This window comes from Canis lupus, chromosome 23 (assembly GCF_011100685.1).
Source record: "Canis lupus familiaris isolate Mischka breed German Shepherd chromosome 23, alternate assembly UU_Cfam_GSD_1.0, whole genome shotgun sequence".
Classification (NCBI taxonomy): domain Eukaryota; kingdom Metazoa; phylum Chordata; class Mammalia; order Carnivora; family Canidae; genus Canis; species Canis lupus.
Genome location: NC_049244.1, coordinates 8,851,869 through 8,868,523, shown reverse-complemented (window position 1 = coordinate 8,868,523; position 16,655 = coordinate 8,851,869). Strand labels below are relative to the sequence as shown.

At 41.8% G+C, this 16,655-nt stretch overlaps 1 protein-coding gene across 3 annotated transcripts in view; it reads left to right on the top strand.

The window, feature by feature from the left end:
• SCN11A (sodium voltage-gated channel alpha subunit 11) overlaps positions 1-16,655 on the top strand; it is a 91,561-nt gene that overhangs the window by 21,016 nt on the left and 53,890 nt on the right. For all 3 annotated transcript variants that reach the window (XM_038570472.1, XM_038570474.1, XM_038570473.1), the window contains exons 5-11: positions 645-773; positions 2,063-2,169; positions 7,001-7,174; positions 7,938-8,001; positions 12,705-12,846; positions 13,423-13,620; positions 14,438-14,611. In XM_038570472.1, the coding sequence (XP_038426400.1) occupies positions 645-773; positions 2,063-2,169; positions 7,001-7,174; positions 7,938-8,001; positions 12,705-12,846; positions 13,423-13,620; positions 14,438-14,611 (988 nt within the window). The remainder of the gene's footprint in view (positions 1-644; positions 774-2,062; positions 2,170-7,000; positions 7,175-7,937; positions 8,002-12,704; positions 12,847-13,422; positions 13,621-14,437; positions 14,612-16,655) is intronic.

The window sequence follows — 16,655 nt, the reverse complement described above, 5'->3', positions numbered from 1 at the left end:
TACTTCAGCTTTGTGATATATTTTGATATAAGAAAGTATGAGACCTCCAACTTTTTCTTTTTCAAGATTGTTTTGGCTATTCAGGATATCCATATGAATTTAAGGACAGATGTTTCTATTTCTGCAAAGAATGTCATTGGGATTTTGGTAGGGATTGTACTGAATCTGTAGATGACTTTGAGTAGCAGGAACATCTTAACAGTATTAAGTCTTCTGATGTGTGAACATGGGATATGGAAAGATTAACTTTTTAGCCTTGTCATTTATTCTCTTTGTTCCTTTGCTATCATCCTTTTTTATATATCAAAGTGATAATTCTAGAATAGTGGTAACAAAATAGCAGTGACAGCCCCTAGTCCCAAGGTCTCATGTTGGTTAGGTGACTGTCAAGAATATGGCTGTGGAATGAGGCATCAAACAGCAGTTTTACAACTTTATCTGTGGGCCTGTTTCTCAGAAATTCTAACTATTAGAACTTGCTTAAGGAGCTTACCACTCTGAACTCTGGTTTGCTGAAAATCAGAATGTTAAATGTCACATTGAAATGAAATAGAACTGCATAAAGACCAGATAAGATGGGTGAGCTCTCTGCTTTTCACATCACTTATCATGTTCCTTCTTGTTGTGAATGATTTGCTTTATAGGTATGTCTTCACTGGTATTTATATTTTTGAAGCTTTAATAAAAATATTGGCAAGAGGTTTTATTCTGGATGAGTTTTCTTTTCTTCGAGATCCATGGAACTGGCTGGACTCCATTGTCATTGTAACAGCGTAAGTATATCCAATATGTTTATAGAGGAAATTCAGGGTGGGAAAGAAGCTCTTTGGCTTCCACCAGGGCTCTGTGTGGGTCCACGTGAGTAGCTAAGTGTGTCCTGATAATGTCTAGAATTCTGAATGCAGTGTTGGTTGACCGTGAACAGCACCAGGCAGCCAACTGGCCAGAGGCCTCCACACACGAATCCATTTCTAGGCCACATTCATGCTCTCATTCCTTCAGCCATTCACTTCCCAAACACTGGCCTATTATGGGCCAACTTCTGTGCGAGATACAGGGGTTGTGATAATGAAAACAAAACAAAACAAACAGACATGGTTCTCACCCTCCTAAAGCTCACAGTCCAGATGGAAAGAGAGAAAATTAACAACCATCACAATCTGGTAGGGTGAGTGCTAGGACAGGAGTTGGGCATGTATGGGGCTGTCAGAATGTGTAGGAGGAACTACAGAGTCCTAAAAATCTTTGGCTACTGCAAGCTCTCAAGGAGTTTTTTTTCATTTTCTTCTAGAAGTTTTATAGATTTGGCTCTTATGTTTAAGTCCATGGTCCATTTTGAGTTAATTATTATGTATATTGTATTTTATATGAGGCAAGAGTTGAAGTTCCTCCTGAAGGAAAGGACATCAGTTTGGCATCTGAATGATGAAACAGGGTTAGCAAAATAACGAACAAGAAGAACAATGGCCCATTGCCAGCACAATAATAATAAACCTAATGTTACTTAATTTGTGCCAGCCATTGTTTCAAGCACTTTGCATATGTTTTCCTATTTAATATTCACAAGAGTCCTTTGAAGTAGATGCTATTAATATCAGAGTTTTATATTTGAAATTCAACGATTGGGTACTCTTACTTATTGAAAGATAGTGTAGTGCAGTTGTGAGGGCTCTAGAGTCAGACTGCCTGGGTTTCTTCTGGCTTGGCCACATAGTGAGACTTTAGGGAAGTGCACTGGGCCTGGAACTTGATAGTCAATAAGTGTTTCGATTGATTTTTATTATCAGTGGATGTAGCACAACTGCATGAGCTATTTCAAGAAATCCTCATCTGTGTCCAAATATAAATATTAGTAGAGAACAGCCTCCTGTGCAATCTGTAGTCCACAGCAATAGAGAATGATATTACCAGACCCTAAGATGAAAGTGGGGCTGAGAAGGTAAGGCCCAGGGACAGAGGGCCCAGGCCATGTTATTTGTGGCCTTTGTGCAAGATGTACAGATGTACAGTGTGACTGCAGAATTGAGTAGGCCCAGAATTTTTCCTGTGCTTTGTCTTGTAGGTTTGTATCATATTCACCAAATACCATACTCAACAACAGCATCAGTATGTCATCCCTGCGTACCTTCCGAGTGTTTAGAGCTTTGAAAGCAATTTCAGTGGTTTCAGGTAAGTCACTCTGATCTTCAACATTACCTTTTAAGCAGGAGGAATGTTCTTTTATATTTAAAATTTCTCAAGATGTCATATAAACCAAAACCAAAAAAATTCTGCTTTACTCATTTATTTGATCATTCATCAACAGTGTGTATTTCAGCATATGTATAGACACTGTGCTAGCTGCCTGGGGGCATATCTTATCAGTGAGTGAACAGACAGAGGTCTCTGCTCTCATGGAGTTTACCTTCTGGGTGGGGTGGGGAGACAGACACTAAGCAATAGCTATAATAAATAGGTAAAATAACTATAATAAATAGGTAATTCTCTATCCTGTTTAGAAAGTGGTATGTGCCATGGAAAAATAAAAGGGAAAAGTGAGCAACATGAGGGCTACTGGGAGTCACAGGGGTTCAGGGAAACAGGGTGCAGTTTTCAATAGCATAGTCAGGATAGGTGTCATTGGGGAGAGGAGATGGGGGTGGGTTTGAAGGTAACAAGGGCGTTTCATAAGCAGATATATGGAAAAGAGTGTTCATAGCATGGGCCAAGGCAGTTGTGCAGAGACTGAGGAATATAAAGGATATGGATCAGGCTGAGCAGACAGTGAGGGGCCAGATGGTAGAAGTGGGACCACATAGAGGAGGGGAGGCACATATGCACTAGGAGGACTTGGGCTTTGCTCTGAGGTAAATGGGGGCCACCTGAGGTCTTTGGGCAGAGGAGTCATATGATCTGGCAGGGGTTTTGTTTTGATTTGTTTTTATGGAAGTAGAGGTGACACATGTTACATTAGCTTCAGATGTGCAGCAGAGTGATTCAACAATTCTATAAATTACGCTGTGCTCACCACAAGTGTAGCTCCCACCTGTCACCATATGATGCTATTACAATACCATTAAGTATATTCCCTATGCTGTGCCTTTCATCCCCATGACTTCTTCATTCCAAAACTGGAAGCCTGTGCCTCTCACTCCCCTTCACCCTTTTTCCCAGCCCACCACCCTCCTCTCATCCCCCTGGCAACTACCAGTTTATTCTCTGTATTTATGAGTTTCCGTTTTGTTTTGTTTGTTCATTTGCTTTGTTTTTGAGATTCCACATGTAAATGAAATCATACAGTGTTTGTCTTTCTCTGACTTATTTCACTAAGCATAATACCCTCTAGGTCTATCCATGTTGTTGCAAGTGGCAAAAACTTGCTCTTTTTTATGGCTGAGAAATTTCATCTTCTTTTTTTGTTTTTAAGATTTTATTTATTTATTCATGAGAGACAGAGAGAGAGAGAGAGAGAGAGAGAGGCAGAGACACAGGCAGAGGGAGAAGCAGACTCCATGCAGGGAGCACTGATGTGGGACTCGATCCCAGGTCTCCAGGATCACGTCCTGGGCTGAAGGCAGTGCTAAAACCACTGAGCTACCTGGGCTGCCCCAAAATTTCATCTTATTTATCCATTCATCTAATCTGAAAGGTTTTAAATGGACTATTTTGGCTGTTGCATGAAGGATAGAATGTCAGGGAGTAAAGGTAGAAGTAGAAAGATCAGATAGGAGGCATGGTGGTTGCCATGGAAATGTGCCACTCAGATCTCCTGCTTTAGGGAGTGTAGCTGACTGATGATCCCAGATACCACATCTCTGGATTCACCACTGCATTCATGTTCATCCCAAGATCACACTTGCCCTGCATGTCAGAGGGACAAGTACACGGCCATTCCTGAAGGATAAAGTCCTGAAGGACTTTAGCTCAGGGGCTCCTCAGCAATCTTGTTGAGACTCTTACAGTGGCACTACAGTCTGAGACTCTCCTTGTCCAGTCCTGCTTCCTTCCCACTCTCCTTTCCCAGGTATCAGCCCTGTGTCGTAGTCTGAGGCTCTCCCTGCCAGCTGTACTCCCTTCTTCTTCATAGATGTATCACCCAATGGATCTCTTGCATTTCTGGTTCCAGAGTATCTGATTCTCAGAGAACCCAAAATGACACAAGATGCCACTGTCATAATCCAAGAAAGGAGACGACTGTGCTCTCAGATCAGGTGGTGATAGAGGAGTTGGTAGACAGCGGTCTGATTCTAAATTTGAAGATAGAAACAATAGAATTTACTGAAAGACTGATTGTATGTGTGGTGTGAGCAAAAGAAAAGAGTCAAGGATGAGTCAAGGTTTTTGGCCTGAATGACTGGAAAGACGGAATCATCGAGGACTGACATAGGGTAGGCTGTCACAGGAACAGGTCTAGGGGTCAGATGGGGAGTTAGCTTTGGACATGTTCTGTTTGAAATGGCTGTGAGACATCAAATAGAAATATCAAATAGGTAATTAGGTATATGAGTTTGGAGTTCCAGGCAGCAGCTTGGGCTGGAGATATCATTTTGGAAATCATGAGCCTATAGATGATACTTGAGCCATGAAATCTGATGAGATCACCAAGAGAGTCAACTTAGATGAAGAATAGGAAAGGGCAGAGGACCGAGTCCCAGGGCACCATCACCTTAAAGGTGAAGAGGGAAGGGGGAGACCAGGAGAGGGGATGAGAAGGAGTCACCAGAAAGTAGGAGGGAAAGGTGGATCCTGGAAGCCAGGTAAGGAAGGTGTTCTGTGAGTCAGGATGAAGCTAAGGATGGGTTGTGAATATGAGCTACAGTTTATTTAAAAAATGAGGTTACCGTGGCATACCTTTCTCCTCTCTTTCCTCTTTCCTTTACATTAAAAAAATCTTTACTAAAAAATATTCTCTTTCTGGAGTCCTTCACCACCACCCCCTTCTTCCCTTCCAGTATTTTCTATCAATGCTTAGCTATACCACTGAAACTCTAGGCAATTTGAATCCTTTCAAACAGAGGCAGTGGGTTACTTTTTGAAACCTAAGAAGATGAGACGTCTGGGTGGCTCAGCAGTTGAGCACCTGTCTTTGGCTCAGGATGTGATCCTGGATTGAAGTCCCGCATCAGGCTCCCTACATGGAGCCTGCTTCTCTCTCTGCCTATGTCTCTGCCTCTTTCTCTCTCTGTGTCTCTCGTGAATAAATAAATAAAATCTTAAAAAAAAAGAAACCTCAGAAGAAAAACTGCATAGTGATAAACTATCAGCAAAGGGCATTTTATGTAGAATTTGTCCCTCTCCTCCTTTTCTTCCTCTTTTGCAAGGTGGACCCTGGCTTCCCAGGTAAGGTTAGGGGCTTTGTGCCTTGTGTTTCCAATGGGTAAAATATTGTATCAGGCAGTCACTAAGCAGCTGTAGTGTTTCCTTTTTCACCTCTAAGCAGGTGAACATAGTCTCCATTTTGACCCATGAAACACATGAGATCTCTGGATACTTTCTGGAAATAATGATGTATTATGATCTCTTCGGGGACTTTGTAAAAATTATTGAGGAATCAGAGCAGTTTTTTCATCCATCTTTCATCCAAATCCTCTTGCTTTGGAGAAGACTCAAGCATATTGTTATAGATGAGAGTCACACTTCAATGAGATTGGAGCATCTACTTGTTTGGCTGCAGCTGGGGACACAGTGAATGTCCCAGCTTGGCCTGAAGCCTCCTCCTTATGTGGCATCCCACTTTGTGGGAGGGTCATTTGCTGCAGGTTTGGCTTCCCATTAGGTGTCACTTTCTGTTCCCAAGTCTACCAGTCATGGTTTACACCGATTAGTTGAAACTTTGTCACTTTGCGTAATCTCACACATTGTAAGTCATATCTGAGTATCTTTCCAGCTGTGCTGAGAGCAGAGTCCCTAACTCAGTGGTGTACTGGAGCTACTTGTTTTGGCTCCTTGGCAGCAGATTGTGCATGTCCTTTTCCAGCTCTGCATCCAGGGATGTCATGTAATTTAGCTTGAAACCAGCTGGGTAAGAGGGCTGTATGCAGAGAGAAAAGGGATCTACACTACATAATTCAGCAAACAAGGAGGACCGTGAATGCTATAGATGGGACTTTCTCTGTACACTCCTCCCTCATACAGAAAGCTGATTTTTTTAAAAAGATTTTTTTTTTTAATTTTAGAAGAGGAGAAGGGCAGAGGGAGAGGGAGAGAGAATTCCAAGCAGATTCTATGCTGAGTGCAGTGCTTGACATGGGGCTCGATCTCATGACCCAAGATCACAACCCGGGCTGAAATCAAGAGTCGGATGCTTAACCAACTGCACCACTCTGGCTCCCCTAGAAAGCTGATTTTAAACATTTACCATTGTACCACAAGATTATGTCTTTCTTATTTTGCAACTTGGCAGGCAGCCTAGCAGTGTGCCATGGACACAGTAGGTGCTTAGTAAATATTTCTTGAATTTTAAAGAAAAAAACCTATTATAAGTAGTAATCTGAGTTTTTTCCTCTTAGAATATTCTCATATCTGAATCCAGACAAAGGTCCTCCTTCTAGCTCCCTGCCCTCCAATTTAACACTGTCTCATAGCACCTTGCATACTTGTAGTAACCAGTGACTGTTGAATGTTAAATACAGTTCTATCTCCTCTAGGGTGGCTTCACTTTGGCCTTGGTGCTGCATGTATTCCCTAGCTGTGAGGTGTCTGCACAATGTAATTAAGTTGTCTGTATGGGATGTTTCTAGTCAGAGTCTTCTCACTTACTCTTTAGAACAACCCTGTGGCAGACACAGGCAGGATGAAGAGACTAAGCTCTAGACTGGTGGACTGCTCAATGCCATACAACTTCTCAGGCAGAGTTAGAACCAGAATCCATGGCATCAGAATCATAGGCCAGGCCAGTTTCTGATTCCAGAAAGAGTCAGGTGACATTTGAGACCTTGGCTGTTCCCTCCCTGCCCCTGGCGTGTGTCTCCTGTGTGTGTGAGTGGGGGCTTCTCTCCACACTGGTCCTTCTTCTCACCAGGTCTAAAAGTCATTGTTGGGGCCTTGCTACGCTCTGTGAAGAAGCTTGTCGACGTGATGATCCTGACTCTCTTTTGCCTCAGCATCTTCGCCCTGGTAGGTCAGCAGCTCTTCATGGGAAGTCTGAACCAAAGATGTATCAAGGCGAGCTGTACGGATATCAATAAACTTAGTGGTAAATATCCCACCTTTTACACCTTGGTCTGTGCATGGTTAACTTTTACTGTCACCACTCATACTATCTATAGATCTGTATTACAGAGTTTCTTAGGAGTAAGGATGACTTCATCCATCCAGGGTTCTCATGCAGGCAGATGAGTTTCTTAGAGAACTGCCTTGTTCTTCAGGTTTCCATGGAGAAGGTAAAACCTGAAGCCACATCCACACAAGTGGTGTCAGCCCTTTCCCTTCCCCTGTGGATCTGTCCATTTCTTTGCCACGTTTTGCAGAAGTATTTAGAATGCCTGGATTTGTCCAGCAACTTCCCAGCCCTCCTCCTTGGTATTTTCTCTAATGACACCACTTCTTTTTCTGCTGCACCCTCTCTACATTTTTCTGCTGCACTCAACCCTACAGCAATTTCACGTGTTCTGGATCTCATGTGGCTACCCCTTATTCATGTCTATCTTGATTTATGCACTTCTCATGGGCTGAGTCTGTGTCTAGCTTCCTCCAGGGCATGGCCCCTGGTTCAGTTTTATGAACTGACAGGCTGTGGGGGCATGGTGGTATCACTGCTTCCTTCTCCTTCTCCTTCTTGCATCTTCCTTTCTCTCCTTTTCTCTTGCTCCTTCCTGAGCGTTTAGGTTCTATTCCTCTCTGGCCATCCACTTTGATCATTTTAGAGGATTCCAAACCATTAGTTTCAAGCAAATTTGGCATATTTGCTATCCTCTTTTTTTTTTTTTAATCTGAACTTGTGATTCTTTGCTTCTCAGATAGTTGCTTTGAAAAGAAAAATTCCTCTGAATTCAGAATGTGTGGCATCTGGATGGGTGAAAGGTAAGAGGTTCATGTCTCCATTTTTCTCCCAAGCAGAGCACTCATCATGGACCTTTTGGGGTAATGTGGCCAACAGTTTTCATCTAATGACTTGTGGAAGCAGTGATGGTTGTAGACAAACAAGACTGATTATTTCACGAGTCTAGGCAAATTTAGAATGTTATTAAATTATTAATAATTCATTATTATAATTATTAATAAAATTAATCAAGTAATTTAAAAATTAATAATAAAAGGATACACTTAATTATAATTAATATTATAATAAGTATTTCCAAGTGTTTAAAACAGCTTTGTCTCCCAAGTCATGTTGAATTTGTAGCTGAAGAAACCTACTGAAAATATGATATTTTGACTTTATGGAGTGAATTTTCAAGACTTTCAAAGGGTAAAAAGAACATTATGACTGAGAGCCCCATGGAATTCTTATTTCCTGTCCAGCAGCATGGCCCTGATATAAAACTGAGTGTCTTCTTGTTTGCTCATGTTGATCACCACTGCCTCTAATTTCATATACAGTTGTATGTGTGTTCACACACATTCACCTCATCCAGCTTGTAACTCTGTAGCTCTTTCGGGATACCTTTCTTTCTTCCAGAATATCAGTGTTCTCTGTGGTGAAAAATTCAATTAAGGGTGATTTAATGAGTATATTTCAAATTAAGATAATATACTAGTCACTCTGGTAAAATAGGCTTAATTTGTTCTTCAATAACAAATATGTGTCAAAGACTGATAGGATGCTAAATACTGCGCTAGGCCCAAAGAGTGTAAGTATGAACTAGGAAGCACTTTCCTCTTGAATCTTACATCTCACAGGAAGGAGAGAAAATGTGTTTGACACCTTGAAAGTGTGATGAGGGTTTTAAGAGAGACATGTAAATACTGAGGCAAATAACAGAGGGTATAACTCTATCTGTAAAGTGAGAGAAGTGTCCTCTAATACCACCTGGGATGGTCATTGGTTCAGATTCAAACTCACAAGACATCAATAGGCTTTAATGTAATACAAGGTTTACTGAGTTCTCTAAAATGATCCTCAACAGAACACACTGTATCTATAGTGCTTTCATTTAATGAGGGGACCAACAACTGTCACATACAGTGCTTCCTTGACCCCACACAGGGCAATACCCAAGGTAGGGTCAGCCACCTGGACACACAGACACAGTGTGTGTCCTCGGCTTCCAACTGATCCTAATTGTGTCCTCATCTTTCTAAGCTTGTGTGCCAATCACAGCTCTTTAGTCTAGGTAATGTCTCAAAGCTCAGGAGTTTTATAGTACATGACCTTCCCCATTGATCATAATGGCAGTAGTTCCAAGGGGGTGGTAGATCTAAGGTCATCGTCATAGGCAGCTCTGTCTGTCCAGGACCCAGACTTCATTTTCACTCTTTACTGCCTTCTCCCAGAGACCCAACTGACTGATGACCATATTGTGGATCTGAAGCATAAGTAGGAGGTTCTGATAGATGAGGAGATGGAGTGAACAATTCAGTCCATAGAATAGTAAGGGGGAAGGCTTTGGGCCTGAGGGCCTGAGGTCAGAGGCAGTAAGAATAAGTCCAACAGCTTGTTAAGCAGAGAGACAGGAGACAGAAACTAACTTTGCAAGACCTGGTAACCCATCATTGCTAAGGATTTTGGCATTAATCACAAAGGAAACAAGACCTGAGTAGATAAGGTGTTTGCAAAGGTCACTATGGATGGAGAATGGATGCATAAAGTAGATGAGACAGCCACTTAGGAGACTATGTTGATACAGATGAGAGTCAGGAAGCAGTGCAGTGGAGATGATGAGAAATGGATGTATGAATTCCAAAGACATTTAGGAGACAGAAAGAACAAGATTGTGAATTGAAGAGGGGTGTTGGCATGTATACTGTGCATAAGTACATATGTGGGAGGGTGGTGGGAAGTGTTGGGGGAGAAAACTGTTAGAGGTGTTTCTCTTGCTTCCAGGGTGAGTGACTGGTGATGTCTTTGCCAAGATGGGAACACTGGAGGAGAGACTTAATCACCTATATAGATTGACAGGAAGGCATATCCAGGCAGGGGGATATTGGACAAAAGAAGCTACTGTTTTGAATGCTGACCAGGAAATAAGAGAAATCAAGTATGCTAGGTCCCTCCCCCCCATAGGTTCCTGAGAGACAAGAACATTGGAACTTCACAGGGTTTCACTGAGGTCTGGTGGGGAAGAGGGTACAATTGATATCTTCCTTCTGAGTCACCCCAACACAAAGCCTACCACTCATTGAGTCCTATTCTTCCCACCAAGCAAACTCCCATCAACTTGTCAAGACCTCTGATTAAATTCAACTAAACAACCCAGGCTTCCCAGGTACCTGAAGAAAGCCCTTGGCATAAAGGAAGCCGAGATGAAGAAATAGGAAAAATGATCATTGGCATAGTTCACACAGCTATACAAAATACTGTAGACTGGATGGCTTCTAAACAACAGAAATTTGTTTCTTACAGTTCTGGAGGCTGGATGTACAAGATCAGGGAACCAGCTTGGTTGGGTTCTAGTGAGGACCCTCTTCTGAGTTGTAGGCAGCAGTCTTCTCTGCTGAGGAGAAGCTTCGAAAGGAAGCTCTGTGGGATCTCTTTTATGAGGGTATGAATCCCATCCTGAAGGCTCCACCCTCCAGCCCTAATTACCACCCACAGTCCCCTTCCAACAACATCACACTGGAGATTAGGATTGCAGCACAGGAGGTTCGAGATGACCCAAACATTCAGGCCATAAGAACTGTGGACAAAATAACAGTTTGAAGAGAACCAAAAACGACTTTCAAAACTTCTAATAGGGTACTCATTGAAGTTAAGAGAGATATTGTATACATAAAAACAAAAATGGCTCGTTATGAAAAAGGGATAGTCACTGAACAAGAAATATTTTTTTTGGTAACATGATTACAAAAAATTCAATAATAGAATTAAAAGATCAAGTAGTGGAAATAGTCCAGGAGGTAGCAACAAAAGACAGAGACAGAAAATATGAGAATAAATGTCAATCCAGAAATTCCAAATTTTGACTAAATAGAAATTCCTGAAATAGGGCACCGAAAAAAATCAAAGGGAGAAAATTACAGTGCAACAATACAGAGAATTTTCCCATGCTTGAGGATACAAATTCCTCAGTGTCCCACAAGGTGCCCAACACAATGAGTGAAGAAGGATCATGCCAAGCACATTATCATGGCCTTTCGGGGAAAGGATTCTGAAACCAAAATGGATGGCTCAGTCATTTAAAGCATTTGCCTTTGCCTCTTCATGATCTCGGGGTCCTGGGATTGAGCCCCATGTCAGGCTCCCTGCTCAGTGGGGACCCTGCTTCTCCCTCTCCCTTGCTGCTTCTCCTGCCTGTGCCCTCTTTCTCTGTCAAATAAATAAAATCTTTAAAATAGAAAAAAAGGAGAGAGAAAGGTCATCCACAAGGAAGCAAAACTCAAAATGGCATCAGAATGCTTAACAGCAACCCAGGTTAATAACTGCAAGGTTAATAAGTGCCTTCATATTTCTAAGGAAAAATTATTTTCAAACCAGAATTCTACATCTGGCCAAACTATCATCAACTGTGAAGGTAGAATAAAGATATACTCACATATGCAAAGATCACCCAGTTTTCTTAAGAAGCCATTTGAGATTTGTTACAGAAAAATGAAGAAGTAAAACTTGGAAAAGCAACAAACAAAGGCCAAGAAAGGAATGTATCCACCCCTAGAGAGCCATTGACATAGGCCACAGTATTTTTCCGGAAAGAGGAATGTAAGTCGTGATGAAGTGGGATGGGATGTTGAGGAGTTAACCCTCATCTACCTTAGCAGAAATGTAATCACCAAGGACTAAAGTTGGTATATATTAGCATAAATGTTATCTTTAGAGATATGGACATAAAAGAATTGAAAGTTGTTGACTTTGCAGTGTGTAAATAAATGATGGCTAAGGAACGATGGAATGGTTTTCATTATAAGCCACATGATTTTTAAACCACATGCATTTATTACTTTGATCAAAATACTGTATTTATCAAAAATGAAGAAAGTACATACCCTTGGTGTTATCTGATAGATACACTTAATGAAGTATGCTTTGGTGATGTGTGCAAAGACCTATGTGCAAGATATCCACTGTTTGTAAAGTAAAACCCAAAAGTTTGTGAGAACAAAAGACTGTTAACAATTGAAACCTTAAATCTTCACCATTAGCAGAGCAATTAAATAAATCATAAGACTATAAGACATGAAAGAAAAGGAGATATTTCCTTGTATCCTCGTGTGACCTCCAAGCTGTATTGTTCTATGAGAAAAGCAAGGAGCAAGAGAGTGGTCAAAGAACACTCCCATATATGTATTATAAAAGATGTGTACTTGTATGTATGTGCTTCTCTTGCCCTTTATTACTTCTAATTGTTCATTGTGTCACTGCACTTAACTTTTAATGAAAAAAACTGCTATCGTGAACTTACTAATCAATCCATTTGAAAAGAGTCAGTGAGTGTCCACAGTAAGGGATAGGTCGGGAGGCTTGCCAGGTGGGGCATGGCCACTCTATAAATACTCTGCACCCAGGACTTTCCCACGTGAGCCTGTGGCCCTCAAAAGAGCCAGCGCCTGGGCTGCGATGGGTGGGGGTTGAGAGGGAAGATGTCCTGCAGGGAATGTAATTCCTCCTCTGTTCCCTTGTTTTCATCTAGTGCCTGTTCTGAAGGATTTCAATGCAACCACACCAAAAGGAATCCTGACTATAATTATACCAATTTTGACAATTTTGGTTGGTCTTTTCTTGCCATGTTTCGGCTTATGACCCAAGATTCCTGGGAGAAGCTTTATCAACAGGTTATCTAATTATTCTCTCTCTGTCACTTCCTGCCTCCACCTTCGCCCTCCCTCCTTTCACCCTCCTCCCTCCACTCCCTACCCTCTATCACTCATCTATCTTTCTGTCATTTATTCATAACTTACCATCTACCCTCCTCTTTTGTCATCTGTTCCTCATCCTCAATAGTTGTATTGTTAAATTCTACTTTATTCTGTTAGAAACATCAAAAAACATCTCTTCCTAGAAATGTTACCTCTCTCCAGATTCCTTCCTGCCTGCAGTTCCACCACCAGCACTTCAGTTTTCATGAAGCATTCCTTTCTCTCCTGCCTTTTAAATTGGAAAATGCAAATACTCTTGAGAAAGTCATAATAAAGTATCAAGTCTTACCTGAGAATGTCGGGATGGCATCTGCTCACTGATGGGCAGCAGGAGTCCCTGGGTGATGGGAGGTTATAGACGGTGCTGCAGGCAGCTAACCCAAGCAGTGCTGGAGGAAGACTGATTGCTACTGTGTTGTGTCTGCTTGAGGTGACAGTCACCTCTCTGTGGAAAAAGGCTTTAGATGCAACTGTGTATTTTGTCCTTTGCAGACCTTGCGTGCCTCAGGGCTCTTCTCAGTTTTCTTCTTTGTGGTAGTCATCTTCCTGGGCTCTTTTTACCTGATTAACTTAACCCTGGCTGTTGTCACCATGGCTTATGAGGAACAGAACAGAAACGTAGCTGCTGAAACAGAGGCCAAGGAAAAGATGTTTCAGGAAGCCCAGCGGCTGCTGAAGGAGGAGAAGGAGGTAGGGGCACACAGTGTCAGACAGTGGGGTCTGCTTGGGGTGGAGGGGACTGCAGAGGCCATCAAGCCTGCTCTTAGAGTTTTCTCTACTGGTGCTTCTCTGAGAATTTAAGCCCCTCAAAGACTGGCTCTGCTGCCATCTCTCACTATGGAGTCCAAGTACAGAGCTCTTGAGAACAGGGAACACTAGGTCTTCTGAAACCTGGGCCTTCTAGGACAGATCCCAGACTGCTGGCTAGAGGATAAAATGTACATATATGTAAACTAAGGCTGGGATCCAGGCTTTCTTATGGGAATCTGAAGATGTTTGTGTTTAGGGCCTTTGTTTGGGAGGGTTTGGGAAAGCAATAATGGTGCTCTAGAGACAACAGCTGTGATCACCTTTCCCTTCTTGAAATTCCTGTCATATTTACAGCCCGTTCTTATTGTTTCCTTGGTATCATTTTCCCAATTCTAAAATTTATTTCTCATCCTCCATAGAGATTCATCAGGTGGAAGCCCATTATGTTTAATACCTGAGTCATCAGGTACAAACACTTATAGAGTGCATAGCACATACTGTACTCTGTGCTAAGGGTTAGTGATAGAGATATGAAAGAGTTAACCTTGCCTTTGAGGCTGCAATCCCAGTGAATAAACAAACAGGATATCTTCCTGATAAATAATAACAAATCTAGCATATTCCAAGTAGGTGATGAACAATCTAAATGGTATGATGCTTCCAGAAGAGAGGAGGAAACACTTAAGAAGGTCGAGTCATTTGTCCTCTTATGGGGAGGTGTAATCCATTTATTAATTGTTTTTGTTCACTTTCTAAGGCTCTAGTTGCCATGGGAATTGACAGAAGTTCACTTAATTCCCTGGAAGCATCATCTTTTTCCTCAAAGAAGAGAAAGCTATTTGGTAATAGGAAAAGAAAGTCCTTTTTTTTGAGAGACTCTGGGAAAGACCAGACTCCAGGATCAGATTCTGATGAAGATTCCACAAAAAAGGCAAGTCTTGGCCCAGTAATTAATGATACCATAACACTGTTAGGGGGACAGGTCAAGTTGTTAGTCTACTTGAAAGGATTCATTCATTCATTTACTCATTTATCCATTCATCCCTTTGTGCATATTTACCCACATCTATGTGTCTGTTCAACTACTCATTTGTTTACAGGCATCTATTTGAAGTGTTGATAGTGATTACTATCTGCTTGGCCCCGGGGTAGGTACTGGGGATACATGAGATGTGTGAAACAGACAACTAAGGATGAAGGCACACTAATAAGGAGGCAGTTACTGTCCAGTGTGATGGCTGCCATGATGATTGCTATGGAGGAGGAACAAGTTCTTAGTGGGAGTTCCCTCCAAAGCAAACCCTTGAGACATTAGAGGGCAAGTAGATTATTTAGGAAATGATCCCAGGAAGCATCTTGAGGAGTGGGAAGAAGGGATACATGGAAAAGAAGGTGGCCAATTAAGTGTAATTATCAAGCCAGTTACCAATGAAGGTGGTTAGAGTTTAATCTCCATGGCCTGAGGGCATTAGAGTATTTATATACCAACTTTGGTCCATCACTGGCTCCTGACTGCTGGGTTCAAGAGATAATCATTTTTCTGAATTTCTGACTTGATATGCATTAGGGCAAAGGGGGGTCAAGTCTCCAGAGAAAGCCTCCAGTAGGTCCCAGGAACATACAGATTCAACCAAACAGCAGTATCTGCTTCAGACAACCAACCCAGACTTGGTGGGGGTGGGAGAAGAGCTGTAGATAGGAAGAGTTCCCCGAAGAAGCAGTGTCTGTGCAGAAAGGGGGAATTAATGTTTCATTCTTTGGAAAAAAGTGAATGGAGCACCACAGGTAGAGGGAATGGCATATACAAAGGCCTTGAGACAAAGGAGAGCTGGAGAATGTGACCCCACAGAACACTTGAGAGTATATATACACACATACATGTGTGTATGTAATGAAATGAGGGTGGGTAGTGACAGACTATAGCTGATGGGATGGGATCATCACAAAAGGCCTTGCTCGGGGTTCTCCCTTAGAGAGCAAAAGCTAAGCAGTATTGAAAGGTTTTAAGCAAAAGAGTGACTTGACCAAATTGACAGTTTTGAAATCCTAGATGCATTGAAAAGACGGGAGAGGAGTAAGATAAAACTGGACGCAACCAATTAAGAAGCTGTGGCAGTAATCCAAGAAGCAACAAGGGCTTAAATTGTGGTTAGGGCAGGAAAATAAAGAGAGAATAACAGGGTACAGTAATCTCCAGACAATAAAATTTGGCAGTTGACTAGATATACAGGGTGGGGAAGATGCCTGATTGGTAGACCTCATTTACTGCTGTGAGCGGTTCTCTGATGAAATGACATGGGCCCATCTCTTGGTTTAGAAGCTTCTTCTTCTTCTTTTTTTTTTTCTAAGACTTTATTTATTTATTCGTGAGAGATACAGAAAGAGAGGCAGAGACATAGGCAGAGGGAGAAGCAGGCTCCTCACAGGGAGCCCAATGTGGGACTCGATCCTGGGACTGGGATCACGCCCTGAGCCAAAGGCAGACAGACGCTCAACCACTGAGCCATCAAGGCATCCCAAGAGGCTTCTTTAATGTCAGATTATAGTATGTTGAAGAGACTGTAAATATTTTTTTAATATTTTGAAGGTTTTCCTCAATTCACAAAACAAAAGATCAAGACCCGATAGCTAGTAAAAAGTGTCTTTTCCCTAGATCAAAACAAAAATAGTTATAGAAAGTTTATAGGTTGTCTTTAAAATAGCTTATCACAAGGGATAGTTCCCGGGGGGCCCTGGTTAGTCAGAAGTGTAGGGAAATAAGTCATAATGGACAGTTTTCTATGTATCTGAAGGTTTATATCCTTTCATCTCTAGAGATCTTAGAATTGTAGGTAAGGTGAGAGTCAAGCTCCGGGGCATAGCCTGAAAGAGTGCTTGAGGTTTAGTGTATAGATTCTGTCATGTATATTTTGGCGTTCTTTTTAGTTACTGTTTCAAAATCAATTTAGGCAGCCATTCAAGGCACTTCATTATCT